Source organism: Vulpes lagopus, chromosome 15 (assembly GCF_018345385.1).
Source record: "Vulpes lagopus strain Blue_001 chromosome 15, ASM1834538v1, whole genome shotgun sequence".
NCBI classification, from domain to species: Eukaryota; Metazoa; Chordata; class Mammalia; order Carnivora; family Canidae; genus Vulpes; species Vulpes lagopus.
The window spans coordinates 20,844,210-20,870,731 of record NC_054838.1 but is presented as its reverse complement, the minus strand read 5'-3'; the positions used below and the strand labels follow the sequence as shown (position 1 = coordinate 20,870,731).

At 38.8% G+C, this 26,522-nt stretch overlaps 1 protein-coding gene across 5 annotated transcripts; it reads left to right on the top strand.

Annotated features, from left to right (window-relative positions):
• Positions 1-1,608: 1,608 nt before the first annotated feature.
• Positions 1,609-24,692, top strand: TRIM22 (tripartite motif containing 22). Of its 5 annotated transcripts, XM_041730637.1 has the most exons (9): positions 4,671-4,996; positions 11,032-11,144; positions 15,717-16,188; positions 16,742-16,837; positions 17,479-17,709; positions 20,705-20,727; positions 22,135-22,235; positions 22,540-22,566; positions 22,867-24,692. In XM_041730637.1, exons 3-9 carry the CDS (start codon positions 15,778-15,780, stop codon positions 23,460-23,462), a joined length of 1,485 nt encoding a protein of 494 aa, XP_041586571.1. In that variant the 5' UTR covers positions 4,671-4,996; positions 11,032-11,144; positions 15,717-15,777; the 3' UTR covers positions 23,463-24,692. The 5 variants fall into 5 exon arrangements, with proteins under 5 accessions (XP_041586575.1, XP_041586576.1, XP_041586571.1 ...); XM_041730641.1 differs by lacking the exons at positions 4,671-4,996; positions 11,032-11,144 and adding an exon at positions 1,609-1,761; XM_041730642.1 differs by lacking the exon at positions 22,540-22,566 and having other exon boundaries at positions 4,666-4,996.
• The last annotated feature ends 1,830 nt before the right edge of the window (positions 24,693-26,522 follow it).

Here is a 26,522-nt window from a genome sequence, read left to right as displayed (position 1 = left end):
ACAGAAAGCCCTAATACAGACAGCAAGACCTTGTGAGGTTTTTTTTTGTTTTGTTTTTTGTTTTGTTTTGTTTTTTGCCCTTAGAGATCCACCTGCCGGCCTAGTTTTTGGTGACATGAAAGAAGTAAGCCTGACGTAAAGGAAATCAAATGTATTGGTAGATATTTGTTCAAATAACAAAATAATACCTGTGATGATAAAGAAAATCAGATGGTTAAGAACTATTAAGAATGTGTACTAAACTGTACTAATATTATACTGTATGTTAACTAACTAGAATTTTAAATAAAAACTTAAAAAAATAAAAATAACAAAAAATGAATTGGACTAAATTGCTTGGTAGAGACTAAAGTGCAGGTAAAAAATATAGTTTTGGGATAGTGACTGAGTGGGTATTGGTAACATTATGAACAATGGAGTATAAGAGAGAAAATGATTTGATTGGTAAGTGATAAGTTACATATTAGACATCCTAACTTACTAGGGCCTATGGCTTCTCTACTACTGAATATATTAGCCTGCATTTAAGAGACAAAACTGAGTTAAAATGAAGAGTTGGAAATCAAATGCACATATGTGTGTTGAAATTAAGGGACTGAACTAGATCACTTGTAGATAGTGTGCAAAATGAGGAGAGACTTGAAAAAAAACTACTTTAATATATTTTCTTGAATCCTCAGCAAAGCCATGTAAATTTCTTGAGGGATATTATGATTATCTACTCATCTTTGATTCTCCAAATCCTCTCCTGATGTTTGGCAGATAATAGTATATCACTTTGTTTCTATTGAATAAATGAAAGAACTTTTGCATTATTCAAACCATCTCATTCATTTAGGAAAAAATGATGATACTCGTTTTCCTCGTAAATGGCGTGCGCGCTGGGGGCGACAACCGTCCAGGGCTGAGGGTAAGGGAATGAGGAAGAGAAAAGAGACACAAGCAGAGTGGGAGCGGGAGGGACATATGGCCGGATTCAGCCACAATGCCAACTTTATTTGTGTTACTCACTCTTTTATAGACCAGGGTTGTATATTAATCAGGATGTCCTAAGCTTAGTTCTTCAAACATGTATTTTTACAACATATAGTGATAGTATGCGCCCTAGAATAGATAGCCAAGGTATGCGCCCTTAGATAGCAATGGTAAGTGTCCTTGATCCACAAGCCTTTAACCATAAGGGTGAGACAGGTCGGCTGGCAGTGGTTGGAAGAGTCAACAGAGAGCCCTTGCTCAATCCATTAACCCCTTCCTGGCACGCGGCTCCCAACACGTAAATATGCCTCATCTCCAGATAGTAGGAGCTTCATGCTTTTACTTCTACAAGGCTCAAAGCTGTTTCTACCTTCCAGGAAATCTGACAACCTCACATGAGTTTTCGGGATGGTTAGCCTGGTCTTATTTGTACTTATTTGCTCTCACATTGGGACCATCTTTACTCCTACTACGGCAGTTGGTGGGGAAGCTTTGTAAGTGAGGAGAGTCTATAGCCTCTTTTTTTTTTTTTAAGATTTATTTATTCATGATAGACAGGGAGAGAGAGAGAGAGAGAGAGAGAGAGAGAGGCAGAGACACAGGCAGAGGGAGAAGCAGGCTCCATGCAGGGAGCCCGACGCGGGACTCGATCCGGGGACTCCAGGATCGCGCCCTGGGCCAAAGGCAGGTGCCAAACCACTGAGCCACCCAGGGATACCCGAGTCTATAGCCTCTTGACTCCTGTCTTCCCTTTTCTTCCTAGGATGTGAACCACATTACAGAAAGGTACGTGTGGGGCATCAGAGATGATTCTTTTGTGCAGTGAAAAGAAGTTTAAAGTCATTAGAGTTTTATGGTGATCAATTGGAATAAAACATCTCAGGGTAGGACAATTTGGGTATAGTTTTATGCTAAATTTCTGCTCACAAATCATGGTTTGAGTGTTCTGAAACTATTGGGAATGGACCAGATTCTGTGGGACAGAACTGTGGAAAGTCACACAGTTTGGGTCAATAGCAGTACTGGGGTTAAGGGGTGGCAGACACCTGTGACATCATAAATTTTATTCACCCTCCATGCCTGTATCTAACTCAGGCTCTCACATTTCATAGGTGTTGGCTTTTTGTGGGAAGGTCATGTCTTCTAAACCTGTCAAGCACAGGTTTAGGAATTGGAGACAGCTCCTTTATATTTAAGAGATACTTCTATGTGGCTCTGTTTAGATTTCCAAAAACAGACTCATATCTCATGGAATATTTTGACCCTAGTACACACAGTGGTCCATCTTGGTCACACACTTTAGAAAAGCCGGAATGGAAAGGTAGCATCTAAATTTGCACACCTACCTGACAGTATCAAGCTTTTTCCTAACACATGAAATTCTGGTCATCTTTAGTTTGATGTTCATGTCTTCTGTTCTAAGTGTCTGCAAATGTTTCCAGAGAACCTGAAAGCTCAGATGTTATTCTGAGGGATTTCCTGCTAGGGAGCAGATTTTAAAGATCTTGGTCCTTCCCAGACAATATTCCCACACTTGATATGTTTCAAACACCCAGAAGTCAGGTTCTGCAACCTCACTTTCTGATTATCCGCCCTGGGAACCGACATCCATGCAGTGACTTTTTCACTCATTAAGTTTTTTCAAGGTACTATAGTTTTGTTTTGTTATATCCATTATTTCATATAATTTCTAGGAGATAGAGAGGGAGATGTTCATGGTTTAATTTTGGAAGAAAGAAATGTGTCTCTGAAAGGTTAAGACATTTATTTTTTTTCTTTTTTTCTTTTTTTTTGGTTAAGACATTTCTAAGGTCACACAGAGGCTAACTGGGAAGGTGGACATGAACACATTTCTTCTGGATTCAGGGTCAGGAGTCTGCTCTCTTTTTTTTCTCGGGATCTCCAGGGAGGAGGATTCAAGCTCTTCAATGGGGTGAATAGGAAGTCAGTCATTTTGGAAGAACAAAGAGTCAAAAGTGTAAGGTTCAATTTTTGTCATGCTTAGGAGTGAGAACTTGAGCTGAAGAAACCAAAACTTTTCTCAAGGAATGAAAGAAAGTGTTCTGAGTTTCTAATCTGAAAGGGATAATACAAGAGATTAGAGGTGAAGAGCCCTGGAGCAAGTGGGTGACTGTGTGAGTGTTGTTTTTTTTTATTTTTATTTTTTATTTATTTTTTATTTGAGAGCTGACACATGTAGCACTACTGAGGGAAGGAGAAATCAGTATAATTAAGCTAAACTGTTCTAATCACCTTTCAGAATTTTTCATTCTTAGTAGGTCTCATGTTCCCACACTTGTGTTTTCCCTTCCAACACATACATACATATTTTGCTTCTGCAGTGTTATACCTCTCCCCAGGAACAGAATAGAATTCTTCCCAGTTCCCACTCCAATTATTCCTAATGTCCCTTTTACAGTGTCACAAATAAAGCTATGTCACATGTCTCACCCAGCCCTAATTTTTCTGCAGCTCATATGACTCCAGGTAACGCCAAAAATAACAACATATGCTATTTCTACAGATCGAAGACAAATGAGATATGTGTTTCATTGGAAACTAGATAATGCATATAATAGCAGTTATGGTGTCCTTGGCTCCCTGGTCATTGGATTGGGGAAACATTACTAGGAGGTAGATCCTGGCGGTATAAGATGGAAAATGCCCAGAATACATTATGAAATTTCATGTTAGACATGATTAAAATCATCAACATAGTTACTCTAGGTTTCAACCAAATATGACCACTGCATTAAATAGTGATGAATCAACTTTATAATGCTTTTGAGGAGTCCTCCTTCTCTGATCTCCTCATCTTAATCCTGACCCTGCCTGTCATTCTCCATAGGTTTTCCTAGACTATGAGGCTGGCATTGTCTTATTTTTCAATGTCACAAACCATGAGTTTCTCATCTATACGTTCTTTTCATTTTCCTTTTCTCAGGAAGCTTTTCCATATTTCAGCCCCATGCAATGGAATGACCCCATCATGACTCTGCTCGCCAAGCTCTTGAACCTTCTTACATCCCTACTCATTTCTTTGTAGTGCCTCTTGCCTTGGGTGCAGCTGATGCACTGAGCTTACCTGCACCATTCTCACCATCTTTTCTTTGCTGCCTTCCTTCTCTCCATTTGAACACCCTTCGTTCAGGACAATATATCAAAAATAGTAATTAAGAGTTTTGTGTCTAGAGTGTCTGGACACTGTAAAGTAACCTTGAATAATGTACATAAATGCTGTGTTTATTTTCTTAAAATCATCTTGATGTAAAAAGTGCACCATACTTAGGATTATTGTGAGAAAATAAATTTATTAAATATTAACATCTAAGTGTTTCAATTTTTTTTTCATTTTTTAAAAAAGATCTATTTATTTGAGATAAAGAGAGAAAGAGTTTGAGCAGGGATAGAGGCAGAAGGAAAGGGAGAGAGAAATTCCCAAGTAGACTTCCCGCGGAGTACCAAGACCAAAATGGGGCTCAATTTCACAATCACTTTACGATCTTAAAGCCACAGGGATCTAGGAGGGCTGATCCGTTTGCTTCTTGTACTTGCAAATATATAGTGTTTCTGATCCTCTGGCGAAATTCCCATTGCTCTCTTCACTATATAAAGGAGGGTTGAAACTGGGCTGCTTGCCCAGTTCTACAACCTGAGTTCATGACCTGAGTTAAAATCAAGAGTCAGGTTATTAACTAACTGAGCACCCAGGTGCCCCTGAGTGCCTCTATTTATTCATAAATATTTGCTCCTAAAAAATATAAGCTGTGTCAGTGTCTCATGAAATTCTATGGGATTAAGTTTTCTTATTTGAAAAAAAGAGAAAAGAAGAAGAAAGAAGAAAGAAAGGAAGAAAAGAAAGAAAGAAAGAAAGAAAGAAAGAAAGAAAGAGAAGAAAGAAAGAAAGAAAGAAAGAAAGAAAGAAAGAAAGAAAGAAAGAAAGAAAAGAAATATACCTGATGTAGAATTGTGAAAATTAACCAACAGAATGTTTTCTAGCACATAAACAGGGATCCAGTAGGTAGGTATCTATTCATTTTTTGTCTCCCTCTCAGTGTGACTAAAATAAATGATTTTAAGAATACACATTAGCTTACTTTCAACATTAGTATCCTTATTTTGTGTTAAGAAATAAAATAACTTTGGCATCTGATTACTAACTGCTTAGTTAATAAGTGTGTAATATGAAATAAAACCACACATTAAGTCAAAAAAAAAGAAAGAAATAAAATAACTTGATTAAACAATTATAATTTTCTTTAAATTTTAGCTAATAAATGTTTTGTATAACTGCCTAGTCTTACATTTTTTTTTTTCATTTTTCTGCAGTATGGTATTTAATTGAAGTTGAATTTCAACTTGGGCTGTTTGCTCAGCTTTAGAAAGTTATTATTCACAGTAATACAGTAAGAGAAGTACAATCGTGGGATTTCTTAACAATGCTGTAGTTAAGGGTTTTGCTTGCTTGGTCACCTGTCCTTTTGCAGTGACTTGAAAGTTCTCAGGAAGGAAGAGGAAAATCCTTCTCTCCTCCTTTAGTGAGATTGGAGCGGAATTATCTCTGCAATGTATCTTCATTTCGGGCTTGATGGGATCCCATGTTTATGTTCAGAGCTAGGGAAAAAAAGTGGGCTATCTGGTTAAACAGTATCTGCTCTCATTCCTGGCTGTCTCCAGAATCCCCACCTGCCTCATCTTTGGATGACCTTTGATGACACAAGGGATTCCAAGGTGAATGTGCCTATATCTCATCACTCATCACACACACATGCCTATATATCATCACTCATCCATGGAGACTGGAGGAAATTGATCTTCTAAAATTTCTCTTTGACCTCTGCCTTCCTGTCACCCCATTGCTACAATGAATAATTTGAGGAATGTAAAAATGTCTTCTAGAAGTAGCAGAAAACTTGGTAGGATCATGCTAATGAAGGTTTGTAAAATTATGAAATTATAAGTGTCCAAAGTATATGAGGCAATGCTCCCTTAGACAGCCCAGCTTCTGGGTCACTTCTGTAATCAGGGGCAGCAGATGATATCTCTGTCTGCCCTGCTCCAGGAGAGAAAGGGAAACAAGGAGATGCCATGATCTTAAAGCCAGGCAGATCTTGGGAAGCTCATCCATTTGATTCTTCTTGAAAATAATAGTGTATTTGTAATCCCCAGAGAAATTCCTAGTGCTTTCTTTATCAATGTAAAGGAGACTTGATGAGGGGGCCCCTGCCCAATTCTGCAACCTCTCATCTCTTCACTTGTCTCTCTTGAGCCCTGCAACTCGTCCTCTGGAAAAAGCAACAGGTTTCTGAATATTCATGCTTCTGTCTGGGCCATCTGCCACCTGGAAGCAAAACTCAGCTGAGGATACAAAACTAAAAGAGGGATCCCTGGGTGGCGCAGCGGTTTGGCGCCTGCCTTTGGCCCAGGGCGCGATCCTGGAGACCCGGGATCGAATCCCACGTCGGGCTCCCGGTGCATGGAGCCTGCTTCTCCCTCTGCCTATGTCTCTGCCTCTCTCTCTCTCTCTCTCTGTGACTATCATAAATAAATAAATAAAATTAAAAAAAAAAAAAAAAAAAAACTTGTACCTCAGAGAAGAATTTCTCAAAGCGTCAACTACTTTTAAAAATAAAAGATAACTGTAGCTTCACTTATATTTGTAAGAGATAATACAGACATGCTTATACACTTTCATCAATTTCCCCCATTTTTCAGATCCTTGCCACCACCAACAAGACTATTCCAGTTCTGCTTTTGATAAACACCCCTCCCCCCACACACATCTCAGGCAAATCTGCTTTCAGTTTCTTATCAGCCTTGAGATATCATTGTCATGTAAAAATTGTAAATATTTAAGATGTACAACTTAATGGTTGAGTACCTGTTCCTTGTGAAATGATCACCACAATCAAGCTAATAAACATATGCATCACTTCTCCATGGTTACCTTGTGTGTGTGTATGTGTGTATGTATCTCCATTTCCTCCTCCCTCCAGCCTCTGACAACCACCATCCTAATTTCTACTTCCTGTAGCTGTTGTAGATCCCACATAGAAGTAATAACATGCAAGATTTCTTTTTCTGTATCACAGGTGGACTTTTATTATAATTCTGTTATGCCGTATGCTGGCCCTTAACAAATAAACCATATTTTATGAGATGCACTTTCTCATTTATTAAAAAAAGTAATGAAAATTACTTGATGAGTTATGATGAAAATTAAATAACAGAGTATTTTAAATAATTGCTACTATTTCTTAACACATAAGCAGTGATTTAGAATATCTGTTATTTTTCTGATTCCCTTTACCTGTGACCTTGAAATAAATTATTAAAAAAATATTAGTTTACTTTCAAAATTGTTGCCTTTGCATTGTTTTAATTAATTGAATTACTTGCTTAAATATTTAGATTTTTAAGTTATTTTATCTGATTGTAAAATAAACATTTTAGCATTATAAGAGTTTTTTCTTATCGCCTTCAGAGTTGCTCAGTCTTATTTTATAATTATATAGCCTCTTTAACTGAATATACTAATAAAAAGTTAATATCCTCCAGTAATTCTATTTCATTGGAAATATCTATTTTCCTGGCTTTATTCAATTATTATTCATGGTAATATGGAAGAGTCCAGAGTACTTTGTGGGATTTCTCAACAATGTCCTAGGCCAAACTTGGTTTCTCCTGGTTTGTCTCATTCTTGCCAGTGAACAGAGGACCCTGGCAGTCCTCAGTAATTAAGAAAAGCTGGTTCTCCCAGAATTGTTTCTTCAGTGGTTGCTCATGCAGGGCTTGATGAGATCTCCCTGTCCACGCTTCAAAAATCCAACTGATCATCCCTTTTGTGAGTGAATACTGTAAACTGGCTTATGGTTTTTAGAGTTAATGCATATTTTATATCATAACAACTGCCAGATGCTTTTCCAAGTGGTTGTCCCATTTTTCATTATCACGCGTCAGAAAGGAGAATAGGGATGGTATGGAGTGTGGTGATAAAGGCAGAGATGTACAGTAGATGTGACTTTGGGATAGTCTATTTTTGCTCTGTAAATATTGTTGATAATTAGAGGGGAGTACAGGGCTTGGGCTGTGTGTGTGCATTTATGGGGCTTAAATAGGGGCAGGGTAAGTGAATTGATAGGACCAAAGGAGATGAATTCCTTTTTTTAAAAAAATAAATTTATTTTTTATTGGTGTTTAATTTGTCAACATACAGAATATCACCCAGTGCTTATCCCGTCAAGTGCCCACCTCAGTGCCCACCACCCAGTCACCCCACCCCCTGCCCACCTCCTCTTCCACCACCCCTAGTTCGTTTCCCAGTTAGGAGTCTTTCATGTTCTGTAGGAGATGAATTCCTAATACTTCTTCCCTTCTCATGCTTCCCACAAATCCCATATTCATCCTTTCACTCCTTTTGAATCTCTCATCTGACCTGACATCCTGGGCCCCAGACACCTAAGGGTTCTCTCCAGACTTTTCTGTGAGAAGTTTGTATGAGGCAAGAGTTTTTGGAATGTAAAGAGAGAGATGTTTGGAAGTACAGGGTGTAAAAGCTGACTTTTTAATCAGGATCCCTTCTCTTTAGTCCTCAAGAACTCCCTTTCTTCCAAAACTCAAATCCCAGGACCCCTCATGCATTTCTGAGTTAGTTGAGATAGGGCAGCTTTAGACTGTAAAGCCTTGGATCAATCTATAATTTGAAAATTACAGTTACATAGATGACCTGATGTTTTTGAGCTTGTCTAGGAAAAGATAACAAAAAATTCATCTGGAAAATGTGGGAGGGAATCAGAGACCTAAGAGAGTGTAAGAAGGTGGGAAGGTAAGGGGATGGCACTGATGTCCTGGGAACCTCCTCTGAAACATCAGCTTTAAGGTGGGAGAAATCAGTGAAGAAATCAGAGCTTGTCAGGTACCAGGAAACATGGGCTGGTAGGAAATCTGAATGAACCATGCTTTCTCCTACCTCCCAAAGTCTACCTCTGGAGCTAACCATATTGCGGTGATCCAAATGCCAGTATACTATGCTCCAAAAGACCAGGGAATAAAAAAATCCTCCTTAGGGCTTTGTGTCTCCCTCCACTTCCTACATCTCCTATTGAGGAGGAATCTACATGAAATATCTCCCACTTTGGGTGAAATTTTTTTTTTCCTTTGGGTGAATTTTAACTGTTTTCAGTCTGAGAAAACCACAAGCCACAGGAAGTAAGGTGGTTAGAATGTGCTGGTATAGAACGATTAAAAAACAGGCACTGAGAGAATTATCTGAGTAAACTTTAGGAGCAAAACAGACAAGACATGAAAAAATTGTTGGGTAACATTCTTCAAAGGCGTTGATATAAATGTTTATGCCAAAATTCACACACACCTCAGCACTTATGTTGACTGCAAAAGCAACAGTAGAACCAAACCATGATTATCATCAGTTTGTTCAATGCAATTTAAGTGGTATCTATAGCCATATAAATGTGTGTCTATTTAAATATCATTCCCTGTACACAACACTTTGTAATATATCTGAAACAAGAAGGAACAACATAGAAAATTTCCCTTTCGGCCTTCATAAAGCTTACTGTTGTTTGGTGCAGGGCTGCAAGGGGGAGGAGTACTTGATGATAGTATTATATGATAGCAAAGGTGATAAAAAATGCTAGCTCTCAGAATGCAATTTGTTTTTTTTTTAAAGATTTTATTTATTTATTCATGAGAGAGAGAGAGAAAGAGACAGAGACAGAGACAGAGACACAGGCAGAGGGAGAAGCAGGCTCCATGCAGGGAGCCTGACATGGGACTCAATCCCGGGTCTCCAGGATCAGGCCCTGGGCCAAAGGCGGCGCTAAACCGCTGGGCCACCCCGGCTGCCCTCTCAGAATGCAATTTATACAAAATGGAGATTATTATAATTGCACGTGAAAAGCATCACAACTTTCTTCATTGTTAGGAAAAACTTACTTCAGTATACTCCTATATGATTTTTCGGTTCCTGCCTCATAGATATAAGAGATTCGAGAAGTTTATAAGCCACAATTACCTTACTGTCTGTGGGTTACAAACAATACCAGAATATCTGTGCTTTACTTCACCAAACATCGACTTCTCAGTTGCCCTGCAGATCTCACATCAGTTCATGTGTGAAGTTTGCCATGCTCTGCAATTCCCTCAGTCAGAGATCTCTGGTAGAGCTGCCACCACCATGAAGTTGCCCTGTCTACAATATGTAATCAGAGCAAGGACAAGATAGATAACACAACACTAAAGTGTGTGCAGGAAATAGAAGATGTTTCACTCCTGCTTTTGATTGATAGTAAAAGAAGGACAAATTTTTCCCAAAGGAAGTGGGGAAAGGTGGAAAAATTATGGAGGTGTGTTACTCAGTAAAAGATTGTGCTTGAATACTATCATGTATTAACTTACATGTTCTCACCTGCCTCCTGGTTGTTGGGTAACAAGGCACTGATTTGGTTCTACTATGATTAATTTCTAGAAGCCTTCCTTTTCTGACCTGCCTGCATAAGAAACAGAAACTGGTAATTCCCCGGTATACTCCTAAGATTCAATGACATTTTGGAAAAATTTTTCTCCCTAGGCTCACACTGAAGAAACTTTTAAATTTTATTTTTACTATTTACAATAACGGCTGCTGACAGTCATTATGTCTGCTCGTATTTACAGAGATTTATAACTGATTATCTTTCCCATCACAGTCTGCATTGCAAGAGTTCAGATCTAATCTTTCCGGATCATTATTTTATCCTTCATGACTTGCTTAGGCCTTGAATATAGGATAAGCTCTACAAATAATTATAGGATTGAATCAGGCTATATCATTGTACTTCACTTTTTTTTTTTTTTTCTTGCTCAAATATTCTCGCTGGAGTAAGCCAGGGTAGGAATAAGAATGCAGTGATTGGGTGCCTAGCTGGTGCAGGTTCTAGAACATATCCTTCCCTGGCATCCATGGTGCCCTCCCACAGTTATTGTTTTGTAAGTTTCTTCTCTGCTTCCTTTCTTTCATTTCCCCTTCTCAGATTTTAAGTTTCATTTCTCACTCAGTTCCTGTAGGGAAACTCTCTTGTGGAGAGCAGTTTTCTGGCTTGGTGAGTGAATCTTGCCTATACCTGCATCTGATCTCCGCTGAATCAAGACTTCTCTACTTCAACCTAAAGGTGTGTGTGGGGCAGTTTGGGAGGGCAAAGGACAGGAAGTTTGGAAGGAACATATTGAATGTGTTTGGATGAGTTTAATTTGTGGTTCTGAAGCTGCTCTAAATTCACCAAAGAGCCAGCTGGTAGGTTTTCTGCAAAAGAGAGGTGCATTGAGTCTGGGGGCACCATGACTGATAAAGAAGGGAGGTTTAACAACATCAAAAGCCTTATTTGTTTCTTGGAGGGATCATTATTTCTCCCAGTTGAATTACTCTCATTTTCTTTCTTCCTGTAGTTTTGAATTTTCTACCTTGCCAAGGTGAGCCAGAATAACTTTCCCCCCCAGAAACAGGAAATCTCTTCCTCTTTTCCTCCAGCAAAGCCCATGGAATGGAGCCCTGTTTTCCCTCTTCATAAAAGCCCAAGCTCCTGCAGAAAGCCAGCACAGACAAGAGTCCTTATCTGGACTTGTGAGAGGGAAAGGGAACTTAAGGGCTGTGCCTGGGAGAAGAAGCTCTTGAAATTCATCCTTTTAATCTTCTTGTCCTGATAACTTCTGGGAAGCTTCTAGGACCTTTCTGATAAATTACCAGACTTTTGGCCAGCCTGATGAGAGAGGCTGGATGATTAGACGGCTGTCCATCTTTGCAGCTCCTCCATGGTCACTTGTCTCTCTGGAGCTCCAACCACATGGTATTTGCTTTTTTTTTTTTTTTTTTTCTGAGTGTGCATGGCTTACTGCCATCTCAGCAGCACCTACACAATGGTCTGTTGTTCACTCCTGCTTTACAAGAAGGACAATCATTGTATGGTTTCACTCATACAGGGAATATAAAAAATAGTGAAAAGGATTATAGGGGAAAGGAGAGAAAATGAGTGGGAAAAAACAGAGAAGTTGACAAAACATGAGAGACTCCTAACTCTGGGAAATGAACAAGGGGTAGTGGAAGGGGAGGTGGGCGAGGGGATGCGGTGACTAGGTGTTGGGCACTGAGGGGGGCACTTGATGGGATGAGCACTGGGTGTTATACTATATGTTGGCAAATCAAGCTCTGATAAAAAATATATATACATTAAAATAATGAACTTGTCCTCTATCATCTTAGACACACCTTCTCATTGCTTTCTAGCTCAACCCTTTACTACATTTTCCCTACACAGAGCTAAGGAAGGGAGTTGGTAATTTCTCAGAAAGAACTCCATCTTAATCTCTCTGAACACCTTGTAATTTGATCTCCATATTATGTAATATTTTGATGTGTAATTTCCTCTTACTTTTTAGAAGTCATTGGTCTGTGTCTTATATCTAGACAAGGTTTATATCTGGTGAATATTAATTGTTTACTCAGGGGGCTAGTACAGGGTCCAATGGATGGGAGAAAGTGAATTAAAAAAACTTTTAAACATTTTAGGTTAAATTCACAAGAGCAAAAGTATATAGCTCTGATGAAAAAAATTGTATTAACACTGAACATTCAATAAATACTAAGCATCTATAAAAGATTATATTCTGGGTGAGTGGAGAGAAAGTAAATAAACAGCAAAAGGATAATTCAATATGAGAAAAGATGAAAACAAAGAAACAATAGCACGAATAGACAAAAAGGCCTGCCAAAGGGCCTGGTGTCTATGGTGTGCCCTGCTAAAGGGCTTTAGCAATTTAAAATAGATTTCAGGGTAGGTATCAGTGTGAGAAGGTGATTTTGAGCTGAGTTTTCATGGAATTGATGGCTTTAAGATGGATTTTTGCCCAGAGTGATCAAGGAACAAATAAGGTAGCCAGCCTAAATCGGGGAGGAGTTGGAGCTGGGCTAGGGGGATGAGGCAATAGGAGGGGATGTATAATGTGAACCTAACTCAACCACCATAAAGACTGACTCAAGCTGAATGATATGTATTTGAGCAGAGAAATGGCAAGACTGATTGATTCTAAAAAAAAAAAAAAAAGGAGAATCATTCTTGCTGGTGGTGTGAACAGTGATGAGAGCAGATTGTATGAGATGAATGACAGTATCAGGGAGACTGGTGGGGAACCTATTCCTGGAATCCAGGTAAGAGATTCAGTTGGATGGGATCTAATTTGAAGAGACAGACAAGGATTAACCTCCTGTCACTTACGGACATGGCCTTGTGTGACAAAATGACTGCTTTGAAACAACTGGACTTCAGAGCTTGAGCTCTTGGAGGCAGGGTCATTTATGTGGGAGAAGATTAAACCCTGTACTCTAAAGGGTGGTAGAAGAGGGATGTAGAGAAATGCAGAGGAATTGTAACACTTCTGAGTTCCCAGGTCTCTGGATGCCAAGAACAAGCCTTACTTTCCAACTGACGGTTCCTAATCCAGGGAATAGGGAAAGTATTATAGATATTATCGGACCCCCTCATAGGACTTTCTCTCCTTATTGTGAAGACACTTTCATTTTTCTTGTCTAAACTGTGCAGACACAGAAAGCCTCTGTGCAGACAATCAGGATATAGTGAGAAAAGGAAACTTAGGATCTAGTAGGCCCTTACCCTACTATAGAAAGTCCTACATTTGTACCATCTCCAAAGTGAGCCTACATTTTGTTTCTGTGTCTGTCTGTCTGGTTTAGGTGGAGGGAGTTTCAATGGTGAAACACTTCTTCAATGATAGAATAAAGAATAAATGAATAGAGGAAACAGATGCACTTATATTAGTTTTCTGGGACTGCCATAAAAACACAAATCACAAATCGTTGGCTTAAATGAAATTTATTTTCTCTCAATTCTGGAGCCTAAGAGTACAAGATCAAAAATGTTGGTAGGGTTGGTCTTTCTGCAGGTGGTGATGGAGGATCTGTTCTGGGTTTCTGCTAGTTTCTGGTAGCTTGCTGGCTATCTTTGGTGTTCCCTGGTTTGTAGATGCATCACCCTGATCTCAGCTTTTGTCTTCACATGGCCTTCTCCATGTGTGTATGTCCATCTGTGTCTCCAAATTGCCTCATTTTATGAGGACATAGTCATATTGAATTAAGGCCCATCATAATGACTTCATTTTAACTTGATCCATATTATGGAATTGGATTGGAAACACAATTTCCAAGTGAAGTTACATTTACACATTTTAGAGGTTAGGACTTTGACATATGTTTTGTGGAACATAATTCAACCTGCAATAGCACCCAATGTGTTTGAAACAGGACAGACTTTATCTCTCTATCAATGGTCTTTGTTCTATATTGAGTCTTCTCTCCCACAACTGACAGAGGACTCAATGGAATTTATGTTTCTTGAGATCTGTCATGTGTGTGATCCTGAGTATATGAATCTGTTCTTTTCCTCCCTAAAAATATAAATACCCATCTAGTTCTTACAACCTTTACCCCCGTTTGTCTTTGTTAATATCTTTGTAGTGCAAAGATAACTCTGAAAGAGGATCCTGTGGATTGTATGTCCACCAACTCTACCCTTTATAAAATAATGATCTCTGTAAATAGAATGATCTGTACATCATTTGATTCTATTTATACATCTGAGGAAAGGATATACTCCTATTTCTCAAGGATTTTTATATAAGGGGTAAATAGGTCAAAGTCATTTGTAAACTGCAACTGGTTATAAAATTGTTAGTGATACAATTATCTGCCTATTGTGGCCCTTGCTGTTTCTATCTCCCTGTTTGGGGAATGAATTTGAGGGCATGGGAAGACTCCATGTGTGACAGATGTGTTGGGAGGTAAATTTTTCAGCTATTAGAGAACTGCTAATAAATGGAAAGAAAAAATGAAAAGCTAATGAGAAAGATCTAGTCAATTACAGAAGGATGAGGAGTTCTAACTTTATAAATTCATCACATTTTGTGTTCCTGTGTATGATGTTCCTCTCTAGATACCAAGGATCTGTCAGTGCACGAAACCATGCCTGATCTATCCTTAGATTACTTTTTAGGAGGAAGAATAAGACATTTAAAGAAAGATGTTATATATTATATAGTAAATAAAAGAAATTTAGCAAATTTACAGCAATGTATCAATTGACCAGAAAAGACAAATCTGTAAAAACAGGCTCAGAATGGGGGAGACTGCTAATGACATTCAGTTTGTTTTCAAGTGATGGAAATGTTCTAAAATTGGACTTGGGGTTGGTAATACAGTTCCCTAAGTTTACTGGAATCATTGTATTATACTCTTAAAATGAGCGCATTTGATATACATATAACTTGATAAAACTTTTTAAAAAGGGAGTCAGGCGAATATTAGGGGTAGGATCACTCCGCTTAGGAGGAGAGCAGTGCAAAAGACCAGGTGTTACAGTGGGTTTAGTGTATTTAACATGGAGGATGTATTTGGGGGTAGGAGAGTAAAGACAGGGAAGGGCTTCAATTTGTCCTACCAGCAGAAGAAGAGAAACTAGCAAGCTTGCCCTGATGCGGTGAAGTTTCTCATGCGATATAAACTTAGAGTCAAGTGTTTGAAATATTACAAAGAGCCATTTTCATTCTGCTATTAACTTACTTCTCTTGTCTGTTTTCCTTTCTGTATTGTATATTAATATTTTTCCCTGTTCTAAATCTCTACATAATCAGTATCCTTTCTACTTTTGCCTTTCTTACCAATATTCCTGCCCCTACAGGAGTCTGTGAGCAAGAAAGGCCTCAGTTGTCAGGACAGGAAGAAGCCAGGGGAACACTGCAATGGATTTTCCAGCACAGGCAAACATACAGCAGGATGTGACCTGCCCCATTTGCCTGGAGCTTCTGACAATGCCTCTGAGCCTGGACTGTGGCCACAGTTTCTGCCAAGCTTGCATCACTGCAAAGAACAAGAAGTCAGGAACCCATCAAGGAGAGGGAAGCAACTGCCCAGTGTGCCAGTGCAAATACCAGTTTTGGAATCTCCGACCTAATAAGCCACTGGCAAACATAGTGAAGAAAGTCAGGGAGAACATGAGCCCACAGAAACAAAAGCTCTGTGAGCACCATGGAGAAAAACTCCTGATCTTCTGTGAGGAGGATAGGAAGGCCATTTGCCAGCACTGTGCCCAGTCTGCGGAGCACCATGGTCATCAAATATTCTTCATAGAGAAGGTCATCAAGGAATATCAGGTAGGCCCAAGGGTGAAGGTAAATGGGGCATAATGGTACCTCAAGTGAATCCTTCACCTTTTAAAATTACTTTCTTCTCTTGGTTATCATAGAATTGAGCTCTGTAATCTCTTTCCATACTCTTTGCTCAGCTTCTGGGATTTAAACAATTTTTTGTGCATTCTTTCACTTGATCAGAAATAAGAGAAGTTAGATGAGTGGAGAAATGCTTCCCAAGATAAATTCTGATTGCCCCTTTGAAGACAGGGTTTCTGGGGGTACACGGTTGGTTGAATGTGAGGAATATGTCAATGAGATGAAAGGAACTTCCTTGGTGCAGTATCAGCTCTTCTAGGAAAAAAAAAATAATAATCCTGTTACTCTTGACCAAGGGATGGTAGCTTGTGTCACCCAGTGATACAGAATACCTCTTCAGATTTTTGTCTATATCCTAGATTCTAATCGCCAATTTCATTTCTGTAACCTAGTCTCTTCTGAGATGAGTCTAACTTCTTCCCTCTATCCAGGTGCTAAGAAAGCTCATAGATTGATTCTGGTGACTCTTTTCTCACAGGAGAAACTCCAGGCAGCTCTGAAGAAGCTGAGGAAGGAGTATCCAAAAGTGGAGGAGTTGGAAGCTGACATCAGACAGAAGAGAGTTTCCTGGAAGGCAGGAAGAGATATTTCCTGAGGGAGTTCTGAGACAGAAAATGGGCAGCACCTTGGTCCAGTCACAAGGATGCCCCTTCCTCTTCGTTACTTCAGAATTAATGAATTTGAGGGCTTCTTAATTAGTCTTCATTTCATTCCTTCACTGTTGGGGATTGGGTGCTAGAGAGTAGACATATCATGAGTGAAACCAAATATTGGGAAGTGAAGGCATGGAAGAAACAATAAAAATGACTCATGAATCCCATGTCCCATATCCATCATCAAGTTTGTGCCACTAATACTTCCAGAAAACACATTGAGAAAAGTTTAGTGTTCCCTTTGTAGGAGGTGTGGGAAGATGGGCTTGCTATATGGTGTGGCATGATTATACAGGACAGATGTCTGCAATCCAAACTTCATCCAGCTATCACTTTGTGCCTCAGAGGGGGTCTTGATAAAGTAGACTTTAATCTATTTCTTTGGGAGAAACTCAAGAGACAATAGTGGGGAAATGGCTTTCTCGGTAGTTGCTCATTGCCTGTTCCCTATCTCTTTGAGAATTCTCTGAGGAAAATAGTTCTTGTCTTGCTTCCCAGGTCCAGATGATGTCGGCCCTTGGCCAGACACACTGACTGCCTCTTTCTCTTCTCATACCCAAAGAATCATATGCAGAGCGAGAGAGAAAGGATTCTGAAAGGGTTTAATGAAATGAGAGCCATCCTGAACAGTGAGGAGAAGAGGGTGCTGCAAAAGCTGGAGGAAGATGAAGTGAATGTGCTGGATAACTTGATAGTGGCCAGAGACCAGTTTGCTCAGCAGAAGCAATACTTGAGAGAGCTCATCTCAGACGTTGAGCATCAGATATGGGGGTCGTCAGTAGACACACTGCAGGTAAGGCTTGGGTTGGAGTTCCTACATGATGAGATTCTGGGGAAGCACAGAGACAAAATTTCCTTCTCTGCTGGGTCCCCACACTTTCTTCCTCACGGTGACATTCAAAGACTCTCAGGATTCTCAGTACCCCTTTTCTGACATCTGAAGGGTCATCAGGATAATTCAAAGTATGAACAGCAAGAGAAATTGCCATTATTAGTAATTTATAAAAGGAAGTGCAAAAAAATGGAGAGAAATTCTAAATAAGCTTTCGTTATCTTCACTTAAATTTAGTCAAATAACACAAATCTCTGTTTATATTTGATTTTCTTGTTGTTGGTGAGTCTACACTGTGCAATACCTGTGATTTTGATTTGCATTTCTTACGTGTAGACCAGTAATGCTGAGCATCTTTTCATGTGGTTTATTGGCCATTTCTTCTTTGGAGAAATATCTATTCAAATTATTTCCCTATTTTTCAAATTGGGTTGTTTGCTTTTTGTTGTTGAGTTGTAAGAGTTTGTTGTATGTTCTCTATACTAACACCTTATCAAATATATGATTTGTGAATATATTATCCCTTTTCATGCATTATCTCTTCAATCTCTTCCTGGTGTCCTTTGATGCACAGAAGATTTTAACTTTGATGTGGTCCAACTTAGCTATTTTTCTTTTATTCCTTGTGCTTTTTTTTTTGTGTCATATGAAAGAAATCATTACCAAATCCAGTATTGTGAAGATTTTTACCTTTATTTTCTAACAGTTTTATACTTTCATATCTTTTTTAAAAAGATTTTATTTATTTAGTCATGAGAGACAGAGACAGAGAGAGATAGAGAGAGAGAGAGAGAGAGGCAGAGACACAGGCAGAGGGAGAAGCCGGCTCCATGCAGGGAGCACGATGTGGGACTCGATTCCAGGACTCCAGGATCACGACCTGAGCCAAAGGCAGATGCTCAACCGCTGAGCCATCCAGGTGTCCCTACACTTTCAGATCTTAAGTTTAGAGCTTTAAATGATCTTAAATTATAATTTATGTGTGATGTAAGTCGTCCATGTTTAATATTATTGTAAACATTGTATTATATTGAGCCTTTTTTGAGGGGGAATAATTTGGTGAAAAAAGGAAGGTGAGGGGATGGCAGTCAGAGTGAAGGGATGGGTTGCACGGGACATTTGATCTCAATTCAATTACTTTTTTTTTTTTTTTGGTAGCAACCTTTTGAATTATCTGTTGAAGCAATCCTTACCTTCACCCCATTGTAGTTGGTTAGGGTTGATAAAATCAGTAGCAGCAGGGATGTATGTTTCTCAATTCTAGGTAAATCAGAATATCAAATTCCTACATTTTACCAATGATGCAATAATTACTTTAAGATATGCATCTGACCCAATTTAGGTCAATAGTTTTTTATATGCCTTAGAATTTTACTATCATGACTAAAAAGAGAAATTCTCTTTTTCAGCAAGTAATATATCAGGGATTATCATTTAAACCAGGAGATTCAATTTGATATCATACAGAGTCTGAAAAGAGAGTCAATATTGCAGGAAGAAAATAGAATTTTGAGAACACATTCTGATGACAAGTTTTTCACTTAAAAACCTAGCTATGACTAAAGTTACACCTGCCCCTGAATTTATTCTTCTTTCTTTTTTTTTTTTTTTTTTTTTTTTTTTTTTTTTTTAATTTTTTTTTTTTATTTATTTATGATAGTCACAGAGAGAGAGAGAGAGGCAGAGACACAGGCGGAGGGAGAAGCAGGCTCCATGCACCGGGAGCCTGATGTGGGATTCGATCCCGGGTCTCCAGGATCGCGCCCTGGGCCAAAGGCAGGCGCCAAACCGCTGCGCCACCCAGGGATCCCTCTTCTTTCTTTTAAATTTAAACAATTTTTAGTTGGGTTTTTGTCATATACATTAACAACAAAAAAGCCTAATACAGAGCATAAAACTTTATCTGAGTATGTAGAGCCAACTTCTGGGCAAGTATTTGTTGGTATAAAAGTGGTTAGGCTGGAGAGAGGGAAACCAAATATATTGGTAGGTTTCTGTTAAAAAAAAAAAATAAGGCAAATAATGGCTATACTGGGAATAAAAAGCTGGCTAAAAGATTTTGAGGCTATGGACTGGACTGGCTTAATACAATATCGGAATTCAGAGTAAGATTTCTAGTCTCTAAGACAGTGACTGAGCAGATATTGGTATCATTTTGGACAATGGAGTGTAAATACTTGGGAAATAGTAAGTTATGTTTTAGACTTTCTCAGGTTCTGAGGCTTATTTCATGCTTAAAAATTAGGGATATTACCTATAGATAGTGTAGAGGAGGTATGTAGAATGAGTAGAGGGAAGCCAGAGAAACATTTGTTTGAAGTGCTTGTTTACTTGTACCTGCAGCAAAAGAAAGTATACTTTTTGAGAACTACTATTATTAATTACTCATATTTGACTCTCCAGAGCCTGGAATAATGTCTGCAAATATGGGTTTCATCTTTATTTGTCTCTAGAACAAATAGAAACATAATGAATTAATGAGGTCTTCTCCTGAATGTAATTTTTTTATGTCAAGTCTCTTATCTTCTTTTTAAATATGTCCCATCTCCCAGTATTGGAAAGCATCTTTCTAATATCCTCACATGAGTGCTTGGGATGGTTGATCTCAGTCTTATCTCTACATTTTGTCCTTCATATTCTGATCATCAGACTCTGACCATCTAACACATTCATACCAAGAGGTGTTAGGGGTCTAAGGTGAATAAAACTTTTTAAGGTAGGATGGCTTATAGCTCCTTGGGGGGTTCCCAGACAAAATACAGGATGCATAATTAAATTTGAATTTCAGATAAAGAATAAATAATTTTTTAGTAGAAAAGTATCATAAACATTGCAGGAGGCATGCTTAAATTAAAGCATATTTGTTATTTATCTAGAATTAAATTTTAACTAGACATTTTTATTTTCTAAATATGGCAATGCTATATGTGACTCATGTTTTCTTTCTTCTCCCCAGGATATGATTAATGTCATGAAAAGGTATGTGTGGGAGACCAGGTATGGTCCTTTTTTTATGTGAAGACAAAGTTATCTTGGGATCAATCAGGATAAAAAAAATCACAGAGCTGGAGAATTTGGGAATTATATAATTTCAAAATTTTGATCACAGTTGAGGTTTTCAATGGAATTTGGTGATAGGAAGTCACAGAGTTAGGACCAATAAGAACATAATTTCACTCAAACCTCAATGTCTGCCTCAGTTTGCTTTCATATTTCATAGGTGTCTATCTTATTTCAGAGAAGATCCCATCCTCCATCTGCCAGGCCTCCAAATTTTCCACAAGGATAACACTCTTGCACTTATTTTTCTTCTGTATGTTAGAAGAAACAAGATCTTTCTAGTGGTTTTATTTGGACTTCCAAAAAAAAAAAAAAAGCTCCAGTCTTTAAGAATAGTGGCTTTCATCCTGGTGCCAATAATTAATCTCTTCTTGCTTACACATTTTAGCATCTCGTAGAAAATATAGTCTTCTTGTGTCTAAAGTTGTCTATCCACCTGGCAGCATCTAGTTCTTTCCAAACACACGAAACTTTTGATTGTCATAATATCTCCTTTTCTAGATGTTTGTAATATTTCCCCAGGGAATGTAACCTTAAATATTATTATCTAGATATATGTCTGGGGATAGCAGGCTTTGGAGATCCTTCAACTTTTAATACAGGAGCTATGTACTTGATAACCTAAATCTCTCAGTAACCAGGGTCTGGAGCATCTTTACTGACCACGTGCCTGGGAAATCCATCTTTTTTTTTTTTTTTTTTTTTTTTTGGGAAATCCATCTTTAGTGGTGGAACCACTAAGATGACCATGACTTCTTCATATATCAGACGCTTTTTAATTTTATTTTAATTTTTTTAGATTTTATTTGTCAGTGTGTGTGTGTGTGTGTGTGTGAGAAAGAGAGAGAGAGAGCACAAACAGGGGGAGCAGAAGACAGAGAGAGAAGTAGGCTTCCTGCTGAGCAAGGATCTTGGCTTGGGGTTTGATCCCAGAACCCTGGGATCATGACTTGAACAGAAGATAGATGCTTAACTAACTAAGCTACCCAGCTGTCCTTAAATACTTTTTTTTTAGAGGAATCAAATATCTTTTAAAGGCACCATGAGTTCACCTAGTTTTATTATTTTTAAGAGGTAAAAATTCCATTTTAGAAGGAAGAATATGAAGCTCTTTGAAGTGAAGACCTTCCGAAGATCACATGGAGGGTAAATGGAAAAGTAGGCATGAGCATTTTTCTTCTGTTTGCAGCACCAGGATTCTCCCCTTTTCCCCCCTTCTTCAGTGGAGAGAATTTAAGTGTATCAGTGGGGTGAAAAGCGAGGGAAACAGTGGTCTTGTAGAGACACAAGGTCAGAAGTGAGGTGATCAATTTTTGTCTTCTCTAGGAGTGAGAGCTGGACCTTGAAAAAGCCAAACATTGTTTCCAAGAAACTGAAGAGTACATTCCTAATTCCAGATCTGAGTGGGATGTTGCAAGTGTATAAAGGTAAGAAGAGTCAAGGGGAAGGTTTTGGGTGTGGAATTCTTATGGTATTAGGGCAAAATAGGGGAGAGGATGTTGTTTCTGGATGAAGATAAAAGAGAAGATGTAGACTTGAGAAGGAGAGGTAGAACTCCTGAAGGTGTGATCAGACCTAAGGGGGAACAGTCAAGGTGTCTGCTTCATCATCTTGTTCATGAGTTCATAGCCTCACAGAGCTGCCCTCCCTATCCCCATTCTAGTGAAAAGACAGGTATCAGTGTTTACTCCTTTGCTTCTAACAACATCATTGAAACTTTTGTCATTTCAGAGCTGACAGATGTCCAATGCTACTGGGGTAAGAAGGAGCTACAGTTTGTTCTAATCACTGTGTTCTGATTCCTTTTTAGAAATTGTGGTTACTATCAGGTCCCATGGTCTTAGCACCGACATGTGTTCCTCTCAAACACACATGCATACAACAGTTCTTGAGTGTTCCTCTCAAACACACATGCATACAACAGTTCTTGAGTGTTCTACTCATCTCTGATCCATCAACATAAGTTTCTCCCAGTCACTCCCCAATATTCCACCTCACAGTGTCTCAAGACACATCTACTCTGTGTCTGTCACCTGACCCTGTCATTTTTTCTTACAGTGGACGTGATGTTGAAGCCAGTCAATGCTATTTCGAACATTACCATTTCTGCAGATAAAAGACAAGTGACAGTTGTGCACAACTCCCCACTTAAAAGTATACCTCCATGTGATTTCTCTGCTTTTGATGTTTTGGGCTGCCAACATTTCTCCTCAGGGAAGTACTACTGGGAAGTAGATGTGTCTGGGAAGATTGCCTGGATCCTAGGGGTGTACAGTAAAGGAAGAAGCCTCAAGAGAAAAGGGGATTCTGGGTTTGTTTTCAATCCAAAAGTAAATCATCTAGATGTTTACTCCAGATTCAAACCTCAACTTGGTTACTGGGTTATTGGGCTACAGAATGAATCTGAGTATAAGGTCTTTGAGGAGTCTTCCACTTCTGATTCCAAGGTTTTGACTCTTTTCATGCCTGTTCCTCCCCGTCGTGTTGGGGTTTTCCTAGACTATGAAGCACGCATTGTCTCATTTTTCAATGTCACAAACCATGGGTCACTCATCTACAAGTTTTCTGAGTGTCAGTTTTCTCAGACTGCTTATCCGTATTTCAATCCTTGGAACTGTCGATGCCCTATCACCCTGTGCCCACCGAGTTCCTGAACCTTCTTAGCCCCTCATCCACTTGTGTGTAGCACCCTTTGTCTTGGGGCTTATCTAAACCTGAGCTCATCTGCACCATTATGAACACCTCTTCCTTCTTTTTTCCATCTTTCATTTTAGAATATTTTTGGAACAGTCTGCTAGGACTGCTGTAACAAAGTACCACAGAATGGGTGGCTCAAATAACAGAAATGTCTTGTCTCACAGTTCTGAAGCCTGGAAGTCTAAGACCAAGGTGTCAGGAGAGTTTTTTTTTTTTTTTTTTTTCTGAGGGCTCTGTCTATTCCTTGCCTTGTAGATGGTTGACTTCTTTCTGTGTCTATTCATATCATCTTCCCACTGTGCATTTCTGTGTCTAAATCTACGTTTTTCTAAGGACAGCAGTCAGATTGGAGCAAGGACCACCCTAATCACATTATTTTAATTGCCCCTGTAAAAACTCTATCTCTGAAAGGTCACATTCTGAAGTATTAGGGGCTGAGACTGTGACATATGAATTTGGGGGGAATAAAAGTCAAGTCAATAGTCTTTTACATGCCCCTATTATGCAGTGAAAGCTTGAGCCTTTTTCTTCCTAATATTTTGTTTTCATTAGCAGAGAATGCTTTTTTCCTTATTAGTTTTGCTTATTATTAGGAAAGAATGTTTACTTGCAAAGGGAACACATCTAATCCCTTCTACAGAGCAGTATTGCTGTACCTCCTTTGACATTTCTTTCCCTCATTCCCTCTGCTGTTTAATAGAATTAACAAAGGAAAACATCAATTCTCTCCATGTGCATGGGACATAGGACCTTACATAGAAATCTGTCAGTAGGTGTTGAATCCTTCAGAGTGTGTTGCTTTACCAACGGCACCCTTTTATGTATCATAGAGTTAAAGCTGAAGTGCATAAGTAAAATATTTACCAAGAATAGATTGTTGGTGCTCAGAGTTTCTGAGGTCAAATCCTGTCTCTTTACTTTCAAGCTGTGTAAACCTGAACAAGTTACTTAGAACCTCTTGGTCTCATTTTCCTAAAGTAAAAATTGATGTCAAAGATTGTACCCAATTCCTAGGGTCACAATGAGAAACGAAATTTCATTAGGTGTGAAACATTTATCTAAGAGTTTTATATGTAAGAATAAATATCTGTTATTGATGAAAAAATATAAGCTGTATCGATGAGGTACAATTTTGGCTTGGTTTGGTTTGGTTTGGTTTTGCTTTAATAAAATGATAATTGACTCTGTTGAAGTCTCATGTCTCATTTCTCAGATCCCAGAACCCTACTGCAGACATTATGAATTTTCATGATGTGTCCTATAGAGGCCAGGTCTAGGCTCAACTGAACTTATGAGAGACAGCCTTCTGCTGCTCAGTCCTTTATCTTGTGGTGAAACACCTGAGTATGTCACTGCATTTGCCCACCCTCTGCACTTTCCTCTCTCTTTCCCCCTTCTTCTTCTCCCTCTTCTCCTTTTCTTCCTTCTTCCTCTTCCCTCTCCCCCTTCTTCCCATCTTTCTCCTTCTTCTTAAAGAATATGAAATAAAGGATAGAACTACTCAGGATAGTGAAGATATGGTTTGTTCTTTGAGAAGCATGCATTATAAATTAGGGCAGGCTATGCCACTATACAAAATTTGAATCAAGATTTGCAGATCTTTAGATAAAGAGGAGTATTTTGGCTATGCTGGAAGAAAATGAAAATGTCTGGCATGGGATCTATGTATATATCTTTACATGTCTATCTATACACATGCACAAATACACACATATATGTATACATATGGGAATATGTACATGTAATCATTTGTATAAATACATGTATATATATGTTAACATGATCCTGGTTAGTCTTCACAAATATCCTAGGAGGGAGAAATTTATATCAGGAGGTTAAAAGAGGTTATAAACTAAAAAAAAAAAAAAGTTTATAAAGTGTTATAATTTTCTCCTATGGACCAAAGGCTAATGAGCGAGGGAGGCAGGATTAGTACCAGCTGGGTGCTACTCCAGCTTCTGTGGTCCTCCTCTGTACCACACCCCAGAGAAGGCAGCAGCCTGGCTCCCACGGATGTGGGGAAGAAGAGAGAGTCAGGAAATTCTACCTGCAGGGGAAGGCTGGTGCATCTTAGGGAAAAACTTAGATGCCATTAAATGAAATTTTATATGCTCAATCCATCTAGCCTAAATGAGATGGAAGTAAGTCATGACCATAGGCAATATTATGTTGAGCTTCTTCATGGCCAGCATGCTATTGCAGATGACATGAAGAAAATATCCCCACCCTTTAGTGTAGATGATAAAGGCTAGAATTGGAGGTTATAAGGCTGGACTCTGAAAACAGATCAAATTTTGTGTAATGAATATATAGCCGCCTTGCGGCCCTTATCAAATACACTGAATATAATAAGAAAAAGTGGGAATTGGTAGCCAAGGAGCAGGGTCAGACATTAGTAGATGGAAAATTACTAACATTACTAGGAAAATCCCAAAGAGGTAAATATTGCTAAAAATGACTGACAGAAGTTTGGTCAAAGGGCAGGCCAGGGTGATAAGGTATTGAAGAGTGTTCAGATCAGCAGCAGGAATTTCCAGAAAACTCAGCAGGATTCTGGACCAGAGAGAAATGTCAGAAGTCTGAAAGTCAGGACCCAGTTGAGGAGAGAGTTCAGAGGAGCCTGAGTGAGTTCGGTCAAGGAGAGAATCGTTGGCACCATCCAGGCCTTTGTACAAGCCTAACAACAGGCAAGTGTCTCTGGGCCCCTACAGCCTTCTATTGTGATGGCCCCCACTGCTGAACATATTGTATTCAGTATTGATATTGTTTTCAGTATTGATATTGTATTAAGTATTCCGTATTGATAAAGCATCTGTGCACACCTTTGCTAGCCTCTGCCCCAAACCGTTATAGGGACATTTTGGTGGGGCATGTGGAAGATTGTAAACATACTTGATTCACAGGCTATAGCTAATGGCCTGACTGTTTGATTGGACCTCTACAGAACCTTAGGCTAGCATATAAAACAAGCCTCCCCATAAAGATGGGGAATTTGGAGAAAAGTCCATTGTTCCTAT